The sequence below is a fragment of the Typopeltis vanoorti genome, chromosome 26 (genome assembly GCF_054136105.1).
Source record: "Typopeltis vanoorti isolate ZY-2024b chromosome 26, IOZ_Tvanoo_1.0, whole genome shotgun sequence".
Taxonomy (NCBI): Eukaryota; Metazoa; Arthropoda; class Arachnida; order Uropygi; family Thelyphonidae; genus Typopeltis; species Typopeltis vanoorti.
Window position 1 is genome coordinate 24,152,288 of NC_143574.1, and position 19,897 is coordinate 24,172,184.

The following is a 19,897-nucleotide window of genomic DNA, read 5'->3' on the forward strand; positions in this document are numbered from 1 at the left end:
TCAAATCATCCATTCTTTCTGTGTTTCTACCTTCGTTTACATTTTCGGCGACGCTCTCACACCTATCTGGCACTACCACGCAATTCTCTAGCACACCGCCATTTTCTACATTCTGACTATCGTTAATGATATCACTCTCGACACACGAAACACGCTTGAAGTCCTCATTCTCTTTACACTTTCTACACATATTAACTCCACTATCACTTTCTAACCAGATTCCCACCGCTCTTCGCAAGGCATACATCTCACAGACAGCACTTTGCATAAATTCGTTAACATCAAAACTCTTAAACAAACATGGCGACCTGGCCGCCATTTTTTTCTTTATCGGTGCCATGTGTACGCTATCTTTTCTTAAAAATAATAATTAAAATAACAGAAAACACGCAAAAATTGCACAGACACACCAAGAAACAAAAAGCAAACAATACTACTTAAAATTCTAGTAAAATATCTAATGTTAACACAAAATACTACTAATCTTTTCAGGAGCTCTCGACAAGCCAACGATTTAATCAGTGCGACACCAAGCGGCAATCATCTATATGCAGAGTATATAATCATCTATATGCAGATAAAGTATATGCAGCACCTCCACTTAAAATTTTCACCGGCAGCCACTGCAACAGTTAACACATTTCTTGTTAAAAATGAATATGAGCTATACATAACTACCTCCTTAGACAATTTGCAACTTTTGTCAAAATTGGCGATTTTGACAAAATCATTGGCGACTCTCTCTGATGGCAGAGGTGGAGCTTGGCTGACTCTACTTTTCAAAAGTTACTTGGAGCTAAGCTTGAGGAATAATAGGGGTTAATGTGTTTAGCAGCTTTATTTATTTTTTTGCCTGGTGCCGGTGTAGCCTGAGTACTTATATTGTAACTGTCTAATGCAATTTGCACTAGATCGGCAGAAGAAGTTCGGTTCAGGGAGACGCTATACGTCATTCGAGTAACACATTTTTTTTTTTTTTGTCAATCCCCTTTCTGGTCGATTCAAGAGGTTCAAGAGTAAGGCTACCTTTCATGTGGAAAACAAGGTTTTTTGCTTTCTATTTTGAATCCTTTAACTTAGAAAATTGTTTGTTGGTGCTTTTTAAAGAGTAGCCATTACTTTTAAAGGTCCATTTCAGATGTTGTAGTTCTTTTTTTACTTCTTCTTCATCTGACAGTACAGATCTTGCACGATTCGCAAGAGTTGATATAATACTCAACTTTTGCCTTGGATGGTGATGTGAGGAGGCATGCAAATATCTGTCCGTGTGTGTTGGCTTTCTAAATATAGAGACTTTTATTTTATATAGACCTCCATCAGGATATCAAATTGACCATGGAGATTGAAGAAAATAGTTCCCTCTGTTTCCTAGATGTTAAACTCACCAAGATGCCTGAATCAATAAAAGACTATATTTATTTCTTTTAGGGTTACGCGGTGATCAGCATTTATATTTATAAATTTAGGGACACAAAAACACACGTGTTGAATAGATTATTTTATTAATAACTAATAAAATAAAACTTTACATTTCGACCCCTGTATCGAGGTCATCATCGGAAGAATACAAGTGTATAAGGAATCAAGATGCATGCGCTAGCTCTGTATACCGGTAAACTAAATCTACGTATTTAATTAATCCTTTTTCCTAGTCTGACCTCTAGTAATAAAAATAATAAAATAAAATATATATATATATATATATATATAATATATAATATAAAATATATATATAAAATACAAAATATAAAAATAATAAATAAATAAATAAATAAACAAATAAATAAATAAACCAATAAATAAATAAATACAACTACAATAAACTGCTAAAGTCCTAATGTATTAATATTCTTCTGGATTTGTACAGTTCTGATTGTTGTAGTATGATTTCTTTCAGTTGCTGTTGAATGTTACAAACACTTCACCAGGTTGTCTTCTTCTAGTGGGATTTTTCTATGGCTGGTTTAGGTTGTTATACAGGTTGTAGATGGGTCCTCCACATTCTTAAAATGGTTAGGCCATCATATTTGTTGAGATTTGGGTTGTGTTTGAGCATTTCTCAGGACTTTAAATTTTCTCTCAAACCATGTTTTGGTGCGGTGTAAGGACTTGGTATTTTTCCAATCAATTCTGCGGTATGTTTGGTGTGCATGATCAGAAAGGCCGGCGGTTTTTCCAAAATGGAGGTATTTAATGTGTCGTTTGTGTTCATCTTGTCTGATTGGGATAGTTTGCCCTGTTTCCCCTATGTTTGGTATGTTACATGTGCATTGTATTTTGCATACCCCTGGGTTGGCTAGGTGTGGAAGAGGATCTTTAGAAGAACTGAGTAGGTGCCTTAACTTATTTGGGGGTTAAAAGGTGGTTTTAATGTTGTATTTGATTATTGTTCTGTCTATTTTTTTCAAAAATGCCTCTAACATAAGGAATGGCAATAGCATTCCTGAAATCTTTCTTTGTTTGACTGGTATCTTTATGGAGGATCTTGTGAATAGTTTTTTTAATGTATCCATTTTTTATAAATGTTTGGTTGATGATCTTGTATTCCTGGTTTAGAGCTTGTTCATTAGAACAAATTGTTAGAGCTCTGTGTTCAAGGGTGCTTATGACAGCTAGTTTTTGTGTTGGGTGGTGGTAAGAATTTTTGTGTATATATTGGCCTGTGCGTGTAGGTTTGCGGTAAACTGAGAAGTGTGTCTATGAAAGGAAGAGAGTTATTTTTTTCCATATCAATGGTGAATTGGATACGTTTGTGTTGTTTGTTTAGGTGGCTAAGGAATGTATTTAGAGCTTCGTGGCCGTGGGGCCAAATGGCGAAAATGTCTTCGACGTATCTGAGCCAAATTTTGGGCTTTAGACATGCTGTCTCTAGATCATGTTGCTCAAAGTCTTCCATATAACAGTTAGCTATTGGGGGGATAGCGGTGAGCCCATGGCTGTACCTTCTTTTTCAAGGTAAAAATTGTTTTACCACACGAAATATCCGGAGCAGAGTACGTGGGCAAAGAGGGCTATGATGTCGTGTGGAAATATGTTCTGTAGGTGCAAGATAATGTCATTGATTGGGACATTGGTGAAAAGGGAAGTTATGTCAAATCTGACTAATAAATCTTGGTCATTGAGTGTAATGTGTTTTATTTTATTAATGAAATGTTGTGTATTTTTTTATGGAGGAAGAGGACTGACCTACCAATTCCTTGAGTGTGGCCGCTAATTTTTTCGCAAAGTGATAATTTGGGCTGTCTATTCCTTCAATAATAGGATGTAGTGGTATGCCTGGTTTGTGTATTTTTGGCAGGCCATAAATTCTGGGAGCACAGGCATAATGAGGTAGTAATTTGTTTTGTTTCTTCGGGCCATGTGTAGACGGATTTGATTAATTCAGTTGTTTTCTTTTTGTCACGTTTTGTGGGGTTGTAGTTTACCGTTTGGTTGATGCTGTGGTACGATATCAAATGGTTCATTTTTTTAATGTATGTTGTATGGTCCAAAAGGACAGTGGCATTGCCTTTATCTGCTTTAGTGATTATAATGTCTTGGTTATTTTTTAAGGATATGAAGGCTAGATTTTCGGTTTTCTTTAAGTAGGCTAAGCACTCGGCTAACATGACAATTAGCCAAAGAACATTTGGCGATTATCATGGCCTGCTCCGCTAGTTTTTTCTTGTAATCTGTTTGTGCTTTTCTTAGTTTACTGGTCACTTTTCTTGCCAGACCCTTGTACATTTTGAGTTTGCTGGTGACCTTTATCCATATACGATGTTGGTCTAAAAAGTTCTCAGCCTAACAATGAAAAAACGAGTGTAGCTCAGTGGATGAGACGTTTGCACACCACTGTGCTTGAGCGCACGAAGAACGTCTTGGTTTCGAATCTAGTCAGCGACTAGAAGAAATTTTTCTAAGCCTTTTTTAGACCGGTTCCTGAGTTAGTCGATCTCTGCCACGGGGTCAAGCGGGTTTTTTCTCCCGGAAACTCGGGTTTTTGGCCCGTAAACTGAAGAATTTCGACCGTAGATCCCACATTATTTCTGACATTAAATTCGAGTGTTAGGGTTAGGAACTACGAGATGGCTGCACTTGTTTATAAGATAAAATACGGCGAGGATAAAATATATATTCTCGCCGTTTCTCTTCGCTGTGTGACGCTTAATTAATGATAGCCATGGGCCAGCTATCTCTGATTGGGTACCAGTGAAGATTGAACTACCCACTTAATCTCCAAAAATTAGACAGGAATAAAACGGCCTCGCCTACTCCCTATATACGGGAATAAAAAGGCGTTCGCTGATTTTTTTAAAAAAAATTATTTTTATTTTTCAACATAATGTCCCTTAAGACTAATACATTTATTCAAGCGATGCTCCAGCGCAATTATCCCGACCCTGTAGTGGTTCTCAGTAAGATCTGCGAAATACTCTTCTACAGGTGCAATCACCTCTTCATTCAAAGAAAAACGCTGACAAGCGAGGAAGAGTTTTAGTTTTAGGAAGAGATAGAAGTTAGAGAGAGACAAATCTGAGGAATACGGTGGATGTTCCAACAATTCATAGTACAGATTCCTTAATTTTTCATTACCAAAACACCTTTGTGGGCAAGTGCATTGTCCTGATGAAAGATTATTTTTTTTCTTCTGCAAATTGGGTCTTTTCTCACGAATTTTTTCGTCTACTCTGATAAAAGATCGGAATAATATTCCCCGGTTATTGTTTTACCCTTTTCAAGGTAATTGAAAACAAAATCTTTTAAATCTTCCTAAACAAAATGCTTTTAGCATCCGAAAACACCGATGCCATGACCTTTCCTGCTGATGGAACCGACTTTGTCTTCTTTGGCGCTGAACAACCGGCTTCTGTCCATTGTTTTGACTACTGTTTGGATTCTGGTGTGTGATTTTGAATCGAAGTTTTATCCATAGTAATATATCGACTCACAAAATCAGTTTTATTCTTGTTAAAACTCTTCATGCACTGTTCAGAGATTTTCATGCGAGTGTCTTTTTGATCTGCTGTAAGCAAACACGGCACCCATCTTGCGCAAAGCTTTTTCATATGCAATTCTTCATGCAAAATATATCCTACACATTCTTTTGAAATGCCAATAGTCTCGGCAATTTCGCGCACTTTGACTCTCCGTTCATCCAATACCATATCGTGCACTTGATCAATGATTTTCTGTGTTGTTACACTTTTTGGACGTCCTTCACGTGGATCATCTTTAAGGCTGGTGCAGTCACTTTTAAACTCGGCAGCCCATTTCTTAATTGTCGAAAACAAAGGAGATGAGTGCCCGTAAGTAAGCTTTAATAACCTTCAAATGAATTTCTTTTGGCGTTAAACCTTCTTTTACAAAGAATTTTGTAACCGTACGATACTGAATTTTATATATTTCAAGGGATACAGACAACACTTTTGCTTCAGACAGCTGATAAAACAAACTGCTTGATAGAATGACTTGCAGTTGCACATGGATGCTTATGACAGATATACGATTTAGAGAAAAAAAAATCTTGCTGATAGTGTTGTCATCTATGTTCGAGGCCGAGAACCTTTCGGACCATTCTCGTATATCCCCCACTTTATATTCTCTGTTATTTCATTTTTAGGTATACTGTAGGTTCCGAAGCAGAGTAATAGTGGTCTGCTATATGAATTAACCTTTTCCTGTTATGAATGTTGTTTGTATGAAAATACATGTATTTCGATGCATGAAAAAAAAAAAATGATAAAGATACCAAGCTAAATATATATATATATATATATATATATATATATATATATATATATATATATATATATATATATATATATATATGTTAGTGATTTTTGTAAGATAATTTTGTAAGAAAAGGGCGTGTGTCGTATGGAGATTCTTTAGTAAGAGGTGTGTTAGTTGAGAGTTTAACAAAATCTTACCAACCCGCTGCAAACGTTAATTAGAGTGCAAAAGCAAAAGCAGCGGGTGAAAGAATTGATAGTGATAGCAGATACAAATGATTTGAAAGGAAACAAAAAGGCTATGAGTGAGGATGTGAAGGAACTGCTTGTGGTAGCAAAAGAGAAGAGTGAGAGAGTTAGGATGGTGAGTCTGTTGCCGTGAGTGAGTGAGTGTGCAAAAGTGAGTGAGCTGCAAAAAAAAAAAAAAAAGAAACAACTATGGAGGGAATTTAAGGAGAAAGGTGACCGGAAGGCATATGAACAGTATAAAGCGCAGGCCAGAAGGGTAAAGAGTGTGGTAAGAAAAGCAAAAAAGGATTACGAAAGAACATTGGCCATGCAGGCTAAAAAGAATCCTAAACAGTTTTTTCGATATGTTGCAAGTAAAAGAAAAAATGTATATGGCAGAATGATTTTTAAAGAATGCGATGGTAGGGAGGTAACCGAATCAGTTGATATAGTTAAATTACTGAGCGAGCACTTTGCAAGAATATATCATCCAGGTGGTGATATTGCAGAAACGAATGGACCAATAGATTATACGGGAATTGTGGTGAATGAAGTGGAGGTGAGTAGTCTATTGCAAAACCTCAATGTCAATACATCTGTGGGATTAGATGGTATACCAGCTCGTGTCGTACGTGAAGCGGCTAAAAATTGTCAGTACCCTTGACCATTATGTTTAATTTGAGTTTTGGGTCTGGGTTAGTCTGCAGGGGGGAGGAAGAAAGCCAAATAGTTCCACTGCATAAAGGAGGTTCCAAGACTGCTGTTGTAAATTACCGACCGATTAGCACATCAGGAATCGTTGTCAATGTCTTGGAGAAATTAATCAAGAGAAGAATACAGGATTGGATAGATAAAAATGGGATATATGAGGGACATCATGGTTTTGTTAAGGGGTAGATCATGCCTCAGTAACTTGTTCAAGTTTTATAATACAGTGACGGCTGAACTGGATAAGGGTAATGGGTTTAGAGTGATTCTACTGGACTTTGCCAAGGCCTTTGACAGGATACCACACGGAACTCTAATAAGTAAACTGGAGCAGATAGGGATGGATATAGGGTTTGAGATGGATTGGAGAGTGGCTGATGGAGAGATACAGAGAGTGGTTTATTCAGGAGTGGCGTCCAAAAGACGGCTTGTGACTAGTGGTTTGCCGCAGGGTTCTGTTTTTGGACCATTACTTTCCAATTTATTCGTTAACGATATAGGAAAGGATCTGAGAGGAAGTGTTCACTTGTTTGCTGATGATGCAAAGTTGGGTAGAGCAATTGTGAGTGCACAGGATGTCAAAATTTTGCAGGATGATTTGGATAGTTTGGAAGACTGGGCTAGGGAAAATGGATGTCAATTTAATGTGGCAAAGTGTAAGGTTATGCATTTTGAAGTGAAAATATTAGCAGCAGTATATCACATTGGTGGAACCGTACACCAGGAGATAGATGAGGCCAGGGATTTGGGAGTGTTGGTGGATTGAAAGTTGAAGTTTAGTTGGAACATTGCAGAAGTGGCTAAATCAGCTCATCAAATCACTTGGTTGCTAAAAAATACTTTAACAAGCAGAGGCAAACAAGTTATTGTTACTCTATATTGAGCCTTGAGAAGACCCCACTAGACTACTGTGCCCAGATATGGGCGCCAGGGTTTCTTCTTGATGAGGAGGAGGTGTAGAGGATCTAGAGACGAGTGACCAAGATGATAGCATGTCTGTGGAATGAATCTTATGAGAACAGGTTAAAGATTTGTGGGTTGGAAAAATTGGTTGATAGGGGCGGAAAAGGGGTGATATGATTGAGACATTCAAATTACTGAAGGGTTTCAATAAAATTAATTCAGAAGATATTTTTGAGAATAGGACTGGTGATGGGAGGACTAGGGGCCATACATGGAAGCTGGGCAAGAATGTGATCAGCAGGGAGCTAGGTTTTTTACTTGGAGAGTGGTGAATGAGTGGAATAAGGTACCAGAGTCTGTTGTGGGTGCTATGATCGTGAATGAGTTCAAGGCGAGGTATGATAGCTACTGTGTGAATGTCGAATAGTTGTTCTTGACATGATGTTGGGCCTCCCTCGATGAGTCTGTCAACTCCTTGGAGTTGCCTGAGATAATAATAATAATAATAATAATAATAATAATAATAATAATAATAATAATAATAATACAATATGCTGCTTGAATATATACTTAAACGATGTTTTCTTTACACTTTTATAAGTCGAAACATAACTGAAGGTTTTTTTGATAAATGTGAACCGGTAGGATTTAAATGTGATGTGGTGCAAAAAAGGCTAATTGTAAGAATATATTTTTACTTGTCTAAACAGTCATTTGGTTACTCGTTTATTATCATTTCGCCAGAGCTAAAAAATAAGTGTATTTCACTGTTCTTGAATGAAAATTATTTAATTCGGGAAATATATGCCAGTAAATAAAAATTTTATATTTCATTAATTTATAAGGTTGTGTATGTGGAGAAAGTGATCATCAAACTAACTAGTTTCTTTACAGTAATAGGAAGGATTGCACTCTCTTGGTCATTTACCAATTTAGATAACGCTAAAATTGCCTACTCCCCGAGAATAAAAGGCGTTAACGTATTTTATTTATTTAATTTTAAGGAAAAATTTTCATGGTAAATAAAAGTATAAAGATTAAAAAAATCTTGTAACATAAGATTATGTGTCACATTAAGAATGTAGAATGCCTTAGTGACCAGTTTGTAAGATATATTACCTAATTTTGTTTGGCCTGACATGAGCTTTTAGAAAGACTTGATGCAACAGCTATTGTCTGATTCTTGCAATTAAATCAAATGTGCAGTGAATCTCTGTGGCAGACATCATCTCGTGACTGAAGAAAGTAATTTATTATTATTATAAGCCACTTCACCCTGCAGAACATTACACTACATGATCCATCATATATTTATATATATATGTTAAAGATACCAAGCAATTTTAAATCTTTATCTTTAACATAATTACACCCAAGGTAAAAATACTTTCTACATATATATATATATATATCTTTATATGATGAGTCTTTTGACTCAATGGAGGCCTGATGATAATAATACACTATGCAGTCTGCCATCTGCATGCCATATAGTATTTTTATCTGTTAAGCGAATTTGTTCTCAGGCAGGCTTCCTGTTTTGGAAGAGGAACTCTTCTACTTCTGTATGAGACTGCCTAGCAAACTCACATTGAGGATTCCTCACATCATGATCAGAATTGAACCTAGGTCTTTTCCAGTAGAAGGACATATTAATCATTTTCCCAACTTCTCTATGAAGGTGCTTTACCATAATGAACTTTACTGTAATTCATTAAGGTGAAGTTCTTGTCATATGCTACTGATATTCAGCAATTACAAATTGATTTGAATAGACTGTAAATCTGGGAAAATGAAAATGGCTGTCAGTTTAATGTTAGTAAGTGCGAAGTTATGCACTTTGGCATGATTAGAGTTCCAGCAGCATATTATATTAGCAGGGTTATGCTACAAGAAACTGAAGAGGCAAGGGATCTTGGTGGATAAGAACGATAAGAATTTAAAGTTCAAAGGTCACATAGCAAAAGTTGCAAATACAACTTAGAGAATAATTGCAATGTTGACGCAAACCTTTACATGTAAGGATAAGAAAGTAATTTTGCCTCTTTATAAAGCTTTGATAAGACCACACCTGGATTACTGTGTGCAGATTTGGTCTCCTGGGTTCCAAGGAGATAAAGATGCTGTGGAAAGGGTGCAAAGAAGAGTTACAAAGATTATATCCAGATTATGGGATTTAGATTATGAGTACAGATTGCGAGTATGTGGATTGCAGACTCTGGTTAACAGGAGAGAGAGAAATATGATATGATAGAGGTCTATAAACTTAAAGGAGTAAGAGCTAGGTTTTTCTCCCGGAGAGCAGTGAGTGAGTAGAATAATTTACCCCTAGGGATAGTGAGTGCATCTAGTGTAAATGCATTTAAGGGAAGGTATGATAGCTGGGTCGGGTAATTTACAGCCTCCCTCGATGTGTTCTTGACTTCCTGGAGGCCTCAGATAATAATAATAATAATATTCCTTTAACCCTTCCTGGACAACATATCTGTGGTATGGCATGCTATGCCATTTGAATTGTCCGTTTATATGTAGGATAATGGTCACAATGAATGGGGATATACTTGGTTATTAGTGATGTTCAGGTAAGCTGCACCATTCAGCCATTGCTGTACTGATGTCAAAGGACTTAAGTGCAGGAAAATGTTTCCCATTCTATTACTCAACTGCTACCACAATCACCACACATTTTCTTGTTACACTCATGTATTTCTATATGCATCACTTCAAATGTTTCTGCTGTTTGTTCTTCATTCACCTGTAGCTGCTTTTGTTGGATAACAGTAGTTATGTGCTGTTTATACTACTCCACTGGGGAAGATCCAGTACATAGTGTGTACAGATACACTCCCTCATATTATTGCTGTTTATTTTTTTTATTGTTTGTTTGCTTCTCATATTGATCAGAAACATCTGATTATTTTTGAATAAGGATTCATTGTTTGCTGTTTATCACTGGTTATAAACAGCAAACACCATACTCAGCATGCTTGAGAACTGTGTTGCTGATGTTGAATATGAAATGATAATAAGCTTAAGTTCTTTTTATTCTTTACAACACAGTTTAGTTTTGGTAATTATTTTATTGTTGCATTTTACTGAAGAGTACTTGTTATGTACTGATGATGAGCAGTGCATTGTAATTTGATACTTAGTATTTTATATATATATATATAAGTTAGTAGGGTAAATGGCCTTGCCTACTCCCTATATAGGAACAAAAAGGTGTTAGCTGATTTTTTTTGATTTTTTGATATATATACGTTTATGAATTTCACTTACAAAAAGCTGTTAGCCTGTAGTACATCATACTCTGTGTGGATGGCTGTATATTACTATGGTTGCATAACTGCATGTTTCCATTTTAAATATTTACAGTGTCTGTATATCTTATGTCCCCCCCACCCTTCCAGTAGCTTTCAATTTTTTATTATTATTATTACATGACATTTCCAGGGAGTTAACTTATTTGAATTTATTTCTATTTTGCTCTAGTACTAAACAAAAACAATGTAAAAAAAAATGGACAGAGGTTTAGGAGCTGATTTATTTTTTAAGGTGTTGATAATATGCAGCTTCCCAAGACAGATTAGGTTAGGAGGTTGGCCACAGATTCAAAATTTGATATTTTATATTATAATCAATGAAACAGAACATTATGTAATTTACAAGACTTGTTTTGTAAATTACATAATGCTGTTTTTTGGATTTTTAGATGACTCTTTCTCCTTTTTTGTCACAAACTAATAAATGCGCCTCAAAAATTACATAACAAGTGGATCCCCTCCCTCCCCAAATCCCTTTCACAGGTTTCATAAAAATACAAAAAATGTTATTTTCACATATTGGTTTTGTAGTCTTAGATGAATGGATTAATTTTGATATTAATTATATTATTATTATTATACCCTCCGTGGAGTTGACAGACTCATCGTATTATTATTATTATTATTTGTCACCTCCAGGGAGTCCAAAGACTCATCGAGGAAGGGCATCTACTCTACAACTCTGCTTCTGCCACTCACAATTACTCATAATATTAATTATATTATGAGTAATTGTTATGAATAAAATATACATTAATAACATATAATGCACTAATAATTACACTTAGCATTTTAAATTATTAAATAAAATATATCATTAAAATTATTTTATTAATTCTTCATTTTAATTTCTTTAATCTTTCAGAATTGAGAATCTCCATACAATGTTTAAATAGTCATCTAATGGTCAAATATACTGCAAATGCAACATAAGGTGTATCAGAGCTGTGTGTTGAGGCTTAAGTGCTGTGAAGAATTCATGTTGGAAGTTTAATGGAAAATTATCAGCACTGAGAAAGGATTATAACTAATTTTAATGCTTCCAGTATTTTGTCTCAGTCACAGAGACATCTTCAGGGATTACAAAAAACTTTTTGCAACAACAAATACAATACAACAGTGAGTGAAACTAAAGTCCTATCTAGGTGGTGTGCCCTCTATGGGCGTTTGCAGGCGGCCTACGATGTCAAGAGGGATTTCTAATAATTGTTTCCCAAATTTTGGGAAGTTTTATGCAACCACATTTGTTTAAATTAAGTTGATTCCTGAGTGCAGATGCAGATTCAAAGAACAGTCTTTCTTTTTTGAATTTACTATGGTGGAGCATGGTGTTTTTTTCCAGGAGATCCTGTGGGTTGTATCCAAAACATGGTCTGCAAGGCCAGATTGACCATAATCATGATTGCAGATATATGTCTTGTGTTCTTATAATCAGATGGTTGCCGATCTGCCTGTCTGTCCAAAGTAAGCCAGTTTAGAGGAACAAGGTACTCTATATACTCCAGGCACTGAGAGAGGAGAGAGCTGGTCTTTGGTAGAATGGATAAGGATAGCAAGTTTATGGTGAGGCTTAAAAGCTGTATGGAGGTTGTACTTTTTTAACGATCTGGTTATTTTTTCTGATGTGTCGTGAATGGCATTTCTGAAGTAAGAGATGGTCAGGGAATGGGGAAGGACTTGATTATTTTTTAATTCTGTAATCATTGTAGCTATTGGAAAGGAAGGTGTTGTGTGTGTTTGAGTTTGGTTAAAAGGGCAGTTTCACTGGAACAAAGATTGTGGGCTCTGTTGGCTAGCGTTTAATAATGCCATATTGTGGTTGGAGAGTTTGTCAATGTATCTGCCTGTATGAGCAGGTTTTCTATATACAGAGAAAGAAAGGTATGTTACTAAGGTGTCTAGGAAGGGTAAACCATTGATATTTTTCTTTTCCATCATAAACTGGATTCTTGGATGTAGACTATTGAGGTGACTGAGGAAGGAGTCTAATGTGGGTTGTATCCAAATGTCTAGGCCATGAGTCCAAATAGAGAACACATACATATCTTAGCCAGATAGAAGGTTTTAGAAGGGAAGAGTAAAAGAAGATTTTAAAACCCTAATAGAAAATCTAACCTAAATAACACAGACATATTGGCACACTGTTTACCAATATTCCCTCAATTGATACCTTAATACTCTTAGAAAACGTTTTTCCTTCCAATATCTTTGAGCTCTTTTCCTTTGCCATCAGGTTATTTTTCTGGTTATTTTTCTTGGAAGAATAAAATCTACAAACAGATAGAGGGAACTGCCATGGGTTCCTCCCCCCCTCACCCCTCTTGCCAATTTTTACATGGAAAATTTTGAAAAATGAGCCATAGACTCTTCCCTTCTAAAACCTTCTATCTGGCTAAGATATGTAGATGATGTGTTCCCAATTATCCTCATGGCCTAGACACATTAGACTCCTTCCTCAGTCACCTCAATAGTCTACATCCAAGAATCCAGTTTACGATGAAAAAGGAAAATAACAATAGTTTACCCTTCCTTAGACACCTTAGTAACATGCCTTCCTAATGGTAACCTTTCTTTCTCTATATATAGAAAACCTACTCATACAGGTAGATACATTCACAAATTCTCCACACCACCACCCCTCTCAGTAATATGGCATTATTAAAACTCTAACCAATAGAGCCCACAATCTTTGTTCCAGTGAAACTGCCCTTTCAACCGAACTGAAACACATACACAACACCCTCCTTTCCAATGACTACAATGATTACAGAATTAAAAAAAAATAATCAAGTCCTTTCTCATTCCCCAACCATCTCTTCAGAAGGACTTCAGAAATACCATCACCATACCTTACATCCGTGGCACATCAGAAAAAATAGCCAGATCGTTAAAAAAGTACAACCTCCATACAGCTTTTAAGCCCCACTGTAAACTTGCTACCTTTATCCGTTCCACCAAGATCAGTTCCCTTCTTTCTCGGTGCCTGGAGTACCATGTTCCTGAAACTGGCTTACTTCGGGCAGATCAACGACCATCCGATTAGAAGAATCACATCTGCAATCACAATTATAGTCAATCTGGCCTTGCAGACCATGTTTTGGATACAACCCATAGGATATCCTGGGAAAAAACCACCATGCTCCACCATAGTAAATTCAGAAAAGAAAGACTGTTCTTTGAATCTACATCTACACTCAGGAATCAACCTAATTTAAACAAATACGGTTACATAAAACTTCCCAAAATTTGGGAAACATTAGTTATCAGAAATCCCTCTTGACATCGTAGGCCACCTGCAAATGCCCATAGAGGGTGCACCACCTAGATAGGACTTTAGTTTCACTCACTGTTGTATTGTATTTGTGTGTGTTGTTACAAAAAGTTTTTTGTAATCCCTGAAGATGTCTCTGTGACTGAGACAAAATATTGGAAGCATTAAAATTAGTTTTAATCCTTTCTCAGTGCTGATAATCCATTAAACCTCCAACATGAAGTGTATCAGAGCTATTTTGGTGATGTCATTCTACAATAATTTTACACTTTCATTTTCCACATGAGTACATTCTGTCTACTGTGTTGCTGCAGTGGATACATTTTTTTTTTTTTTTTTTTAATTGATCTTTGGAAAAGTAGATTGTAAGCATTAGGAGGTAAAATAAAGCATCCAATCTGTTTTTTGTGTTTACTGAATTTTGGAATGTGCTGGAATTTTTTCTCTGTACTGTTTATTATGGTGTCTTTTACTTCATTATTAAATGTATATCCCAGGTTTTATTTAGTTTCAAATTATTTTTGGATTGAAAGCATCAAGTTGGTAAGATCTAGTTTTAAACTTAGCTGAATAAGGATTTGGAAAGGATAACATTAAAATTCTTGAAAAATATTACTGCACTTATGGTTAACCAGAGTTCAAATTAAATTCTAATCAAATCATCACAGATGAGTTCATCTAATAATGCACATTTATATTTTAAAAATGAGAGAACTAAAGATCGTGCACAAACTCTACTTTTTATTGCTTTTTACATATTCAGATGTTTGCAGATGATATAAATGTGAACGATTTAATTTCAGAAACAAAGAATTTTTTTTCTTACATAATATATATTTGAAATTTACTATAATTATTGCCATAAAGCTGAACTGCCTAAGAACATAACATAATTTATGAATTAGACCATATGTCTTTGGGTGTGTGTACATAGATGAACACATAGCTCTGTTGAAAGATTATGGTAACAGTGGATTGTGTGTGTGTATATATTGACGTTCATATTTATTCGTAGATAATGTTATGAAAATTAATTAGTTTGAATGATGACTATAATACATCAACAGATCTAATATAAAAGACCATAGTACGATATTAGTATGATATAAAAGGCTGTAGTATGATATTAGCTCTGTTGATGTAATTTTATAATGTCTCTGTTATTTTTTATGTAAATAATTCGTATGTATGAAGACGGGAAAATTATATCAACAATAACTCGGGATATAAATTGAGCTATTTCAACAGTGAATACGATAGTGAAGGAAAAAGTTCGCATTTTTCATACTTTTATAGTTTATATCTGAGTAAATGCTTTATCGTTGATACCTGAAGAAGTTGATTTTTTCAACGAAACTAGTAGTATCTTATCATTAAACTTTATTCTTTCTTATTCTTGGTATTATAGTTATTCAAACTAATTTATTTTTCATATCATATATATACAGTAACCCTCCGACTTACGTAATATGTGACTTACGTAAATTCGCAGTTACGTAATAAATCTCGAAAATTACAACTGCTAGCACGTATGAACATGTTTGCGTCTTTTACATTCATTGCAGTATGCAACGACATAATGTTAACTAGACTCGGCATTCACAGCCAATGTAACAATAGTGACAGGTTACTGGTAAACGCCGAGAGCAGCAGAGGGCCAGTGCACAAAAGCTGTAACATTCAAACTGAAACCTACCAATTAGATATAAGGACTCCGTAAACAATTCCTCCTTTCCCCAACTCATCAGTAGTCCATGCCTCGCGCGGTTAGTTTAGTCACTTGTTTATCACCGTTAGTGTTCGTTGTTTATTTACCCTTAAAATAGATTCAAAACACAAAACCGAATGCACTAGTAATAAATCTAAAACACAAAGGTTTGCAATTACTTTAGAAGAAAAGTTGAAAATAATTCGTATGTATGAAGACGGGAAAATTATATCAACAATAACTCGGGATATAAATTGAGCTATTTCAACAGTGAATACGATAGTGAAGGAAAAAGTTCGCATTTTTCATACTTTTATAGTTTATATCTGAGTAAATGCTAAATACTGCTGCATGATGTTTCATTTATAAAATAATACTGTGTAAATAATATACATATCTGTATATATACATACATATAATAATAATAAATATTGCAGTTTCTTATGAAGTTACACTTAAGCAATTTACAAATTAGACTTATGTAAAATTCAAGTTACGTAAAGGTTTATGGAACGTATTACTTACGTAACTCGGGGGGTTACTCTACTCGGTCATTTTTCTAGATTTGATTGCTGTGTTAAATATTTTTCACCAGTTGTTCACATATTGGTAGATAATGCAAAAATGAATATATAATCCTCAACACCAAAAAAGCCTGCATATACTACTGGCTCACCATGTGGAGACATAAGATCCATTGTAGAAATGCCCATCTCAGACAACACAGTCTATCATTATTATTGTTACAGACTGTTCCATGAAGTCCTTAGACTCATCAAAGGAGGCCCTAAACATCATGCCAAGCACTATCCAACATTTGCATAGCATCTATCATACTTTGCTTTGAATTCATTCACAGTCATGGCACCCACAATAGACTCTGGCAAACCATTCTACTCATTCTCATGAAAAAGTTTAATGGAGTTAAACAGCACTAGGAAACGATTAAAATAAGTATTTAATGTTGTAATAGATTTCACAGTATAATATCCACAGATGGATAAGAAAATAACTATTTATTAACTTAAAAGCTAATATTTTGCTGGTATTATATCCAGCATCTTCAGAGCACACACAACATAACACTAGCCCAACTGTTACACTGGATTGTGGTTGTCTTGAATTTGTAACAAACTTTGTGTTGTGTGCTCTGAAGATGCTGGATATAATACCAGTAAAATATTAGCTCTTAAGTTAATAAATAGTTATTTTCTTATCCTTCTGTGTTCATAACATACCCTGAAATCTATTACAACATGTCTGATGAACACATATGCCTATCCATGCGTATAAGTATTTAATTTTTACAATATTATGTCTTAATTATAGTGGCATCGTCAGGGAGTACAAAATGAAACTTGTAACACACACACACACACACACACACACACACACACACACACACACACACACACACACACACACACACACAGAGGCAGTACAAAACTAACTGAAACACGTAGAAGAAAGACTAGAGTCCTAATTAGATCAGCACTAGTCTGCAGCCTAGGATGTAAACTGGGATCTTGAAGTATTAGTGTTTCCCATATTTTAGGAAGTTTTATGCAACCATATTTATTTAAAGTAGACTGATTTTTAAGAGCAGCAGCAACATCTGAGGCATATCAGAAAAAATATTAAGAATCTTAAAGAAATACAATCTTTGCACCACTTTCCAGCCCCACTTAAAACTAGCTATCCTTATCTGCTCCACTAAAGACACCTCCTCCCTCTCAGTTCCAGGTGTATAAGAATTCCTAGTTCCTGCAAGTTGGCTTACTATGGACAGGCGGGAAGATCAGCTGCCATCTGAATGGAAAACCACAAAAAAATACATCTGCAATCATGACTGTGGTCAATCTGGCCTTGCAGACCATGGATACAGACCTTGCAGAGAGCTCACAGAATCAGTTGGAAAAATAAACATCATGCACCATTATAGTAAATTTAGAACAGAAAGATTATTTTTAGAATCTGCTGCAGCTGTTAAAAATCTGCCTAATTTAAATAAATATGGTTGTGTAAAACATCATAAAACATGGGAATGGGAAACACTAATACTTCGGGATCCCAATTTGCTTTTTAGGCTGCCAACTGATGTCCATACAGGGTGCCCCATCTAATTAGGACTTGAATCTTTCTTCGGAGTGTTTCAGTTTTGTACTGCCTTTGTCTGTGTGTGTTACGAGTCTCATTTTGTACTTTCTGATGATGTCGCTGTAACTGAGACGAAGTATTGGAAGTATTAAATTCGTTTCCTAGTGCGGTTTCACTCCATTATCAGAAAAGGGAGGGCATTGAGGCTCTACCTCAATACCCTCCCTTTTCTGCCTGTCAACCAGTTTCTGTAACTCACAAATCTTCAACCTGTTCTCATAAGGTTCATTCCATAGACCTGCTACCATCTTTGTCACTCACCTCTAGATCCTCTCCATCTCTTCCTCATCACCTTCTAAGTGACCAGATTTGAATGAGTAGTCAAGTAGGGTCTTGATAAAGAGGAATAATAACCTGCTTGTCTCTGCTCATCAAAGTATTCTTCAGTAACAAAGTAATCTGATGGCTGCTTTAGTTCCTTTTGCTATGTGCCCTCTGAACTTTAATTCCCTATCCTCTAACACTTTCAAATCTCTGGCTTTATCAATTTCCTAGAGTATAGTTCCATCAATGTGGTATATATAGCTGGCAATCTTTTCATCCCAAACTGCATTACCTTATACTTTGCACATTAAACTGATATCCCTTCTCCTTTGCCCAGACTGCCAGTCTATCCAGATTATGCATGATTTTAACATCATCTGTATTAACTCTTACTCTATCCAACTTTGCATCATCAGCAAACAACTGAAAATTAACTGATCCTTTCCTATATCATTAATATACAAATTAAACAGTAGTGGCCCAAGAACAGAGCCCTGTGGCATGTCACTAGTCACAAGCCTTCTTCTGGATTACTCCCGTAAACTACTCTGATATCTCTCCATCAACATCAACTACCCTCTTATCCACCTCAGCAACCCTCTATCCATCCCTTTGTGCTGCAGTTTATTGATTAGAATTCCATGTGGTATCCTGTCAAAGGCTTTTGCAAAGTCCAGTATTATCACTGCTAACCCATTACCTTTATCCAACTCAGCTGTCATCAATGTATTATAAAACATGAACAAGTTACTGATGTATGACCTACCTTTCACAAAACCGTGTTGCCCCCATACAGTATCTCATTTCCCTCTACTCATTCCTGTATTTTGCTCTTTACCAACTTTTCCAGTACCCTGACAACAATTCTTGATATACTGATCAGTTGGTAATTTGCTGCATTGTCTTGTAGCCTTTTTTATGCAATGGAACTATTTCCTCCCCTCTTTCGACCCCCTTGTGACTAACCCAGAGCTGAGACTTATGTTAAACAATGTGGTCAAAGGCACTTACAATACCCTAGCACCTTCACATAAAACTTGAGCTGATATACCATCTAATCGGATAGCCGTGTTTACATTAAGGGTCTGTAATATGCTGTGCACCTCCATTTCATTTACTTCAGTTCCCATATTCATCTTAATGATATACTCTTACAAAGTGTGTTAGTAGTAGTAGTAATTCTACTATTTTGACTGATTCAGTTATCTCCCTACCATTGGCATTCATTAAAATCATTCGGCTATAAACATTCATTCTTCCTTTTACTTGCAGCATATCGAAAGAACTGTTTCGGATTATGTTTGGCTTGTACTGCTAATTTCCTTTTATACTCTGCTTTTGCCTTTCTTACCACACTGGTTACCTTTCTTGCCCCTGATTTATATTATGTGCCTGCTGGTCACCTTTCTCCTTGAATTCCCTTCACAGTTTTTTCTTTTTTTTTGCAGCTCCAGCTTAATGTTGATATTCATTCAACACCCTTCTTGATTTATTGTCCTGACTCTAGGTATGCAGTCTGCTATTACTTCCCTCAAACACTTCTTTACCACTACTCCCTCACTGTCAACACTGAGCCCTTGAAGTGACATGCAATGGCACTGATGTAAGCAATCTTCGAAGT

The 19,897-nt window shown here is 35.8% G+C and overlaps 1 protein-coding gene across 4 annotated transcripts in view; it reads left to right on the plus strand.

Moving 5' to 3' along the window:
• Nucleotides 1–8,288: 8,288 nt before the first annotated feature.
• The window catches only part of ida (anaphase promoting complex subunit 5 ida), a 267,488-nt gene continuing 255,879 nt past the window's right edge, over nucleotides 8,289–19,897 (plus strand). The window contains exon 1 of one of the 4 annotated variants that reach the window (XM_090415176.1): nucleotides 8,289–8,363. In XM_090415176.1, the coding sequence (XP_090271302.1) occupies nucleotides 8,358–8,363 (6 nt within the window). In that variant the 5' untranslated portion in view covers nucleotides 8,289–8,357. Of the gene's footprint in view, nucleotides 8,364–8,458; nucleotides 8,572–9,842; nucleotides 9,862–19,897 lie in introns of those variants that run through there. The other 3 variants (XM_090415179.1, XM_090415177.1, XM_090415178.1) reach the window with 3 other exon arrangements.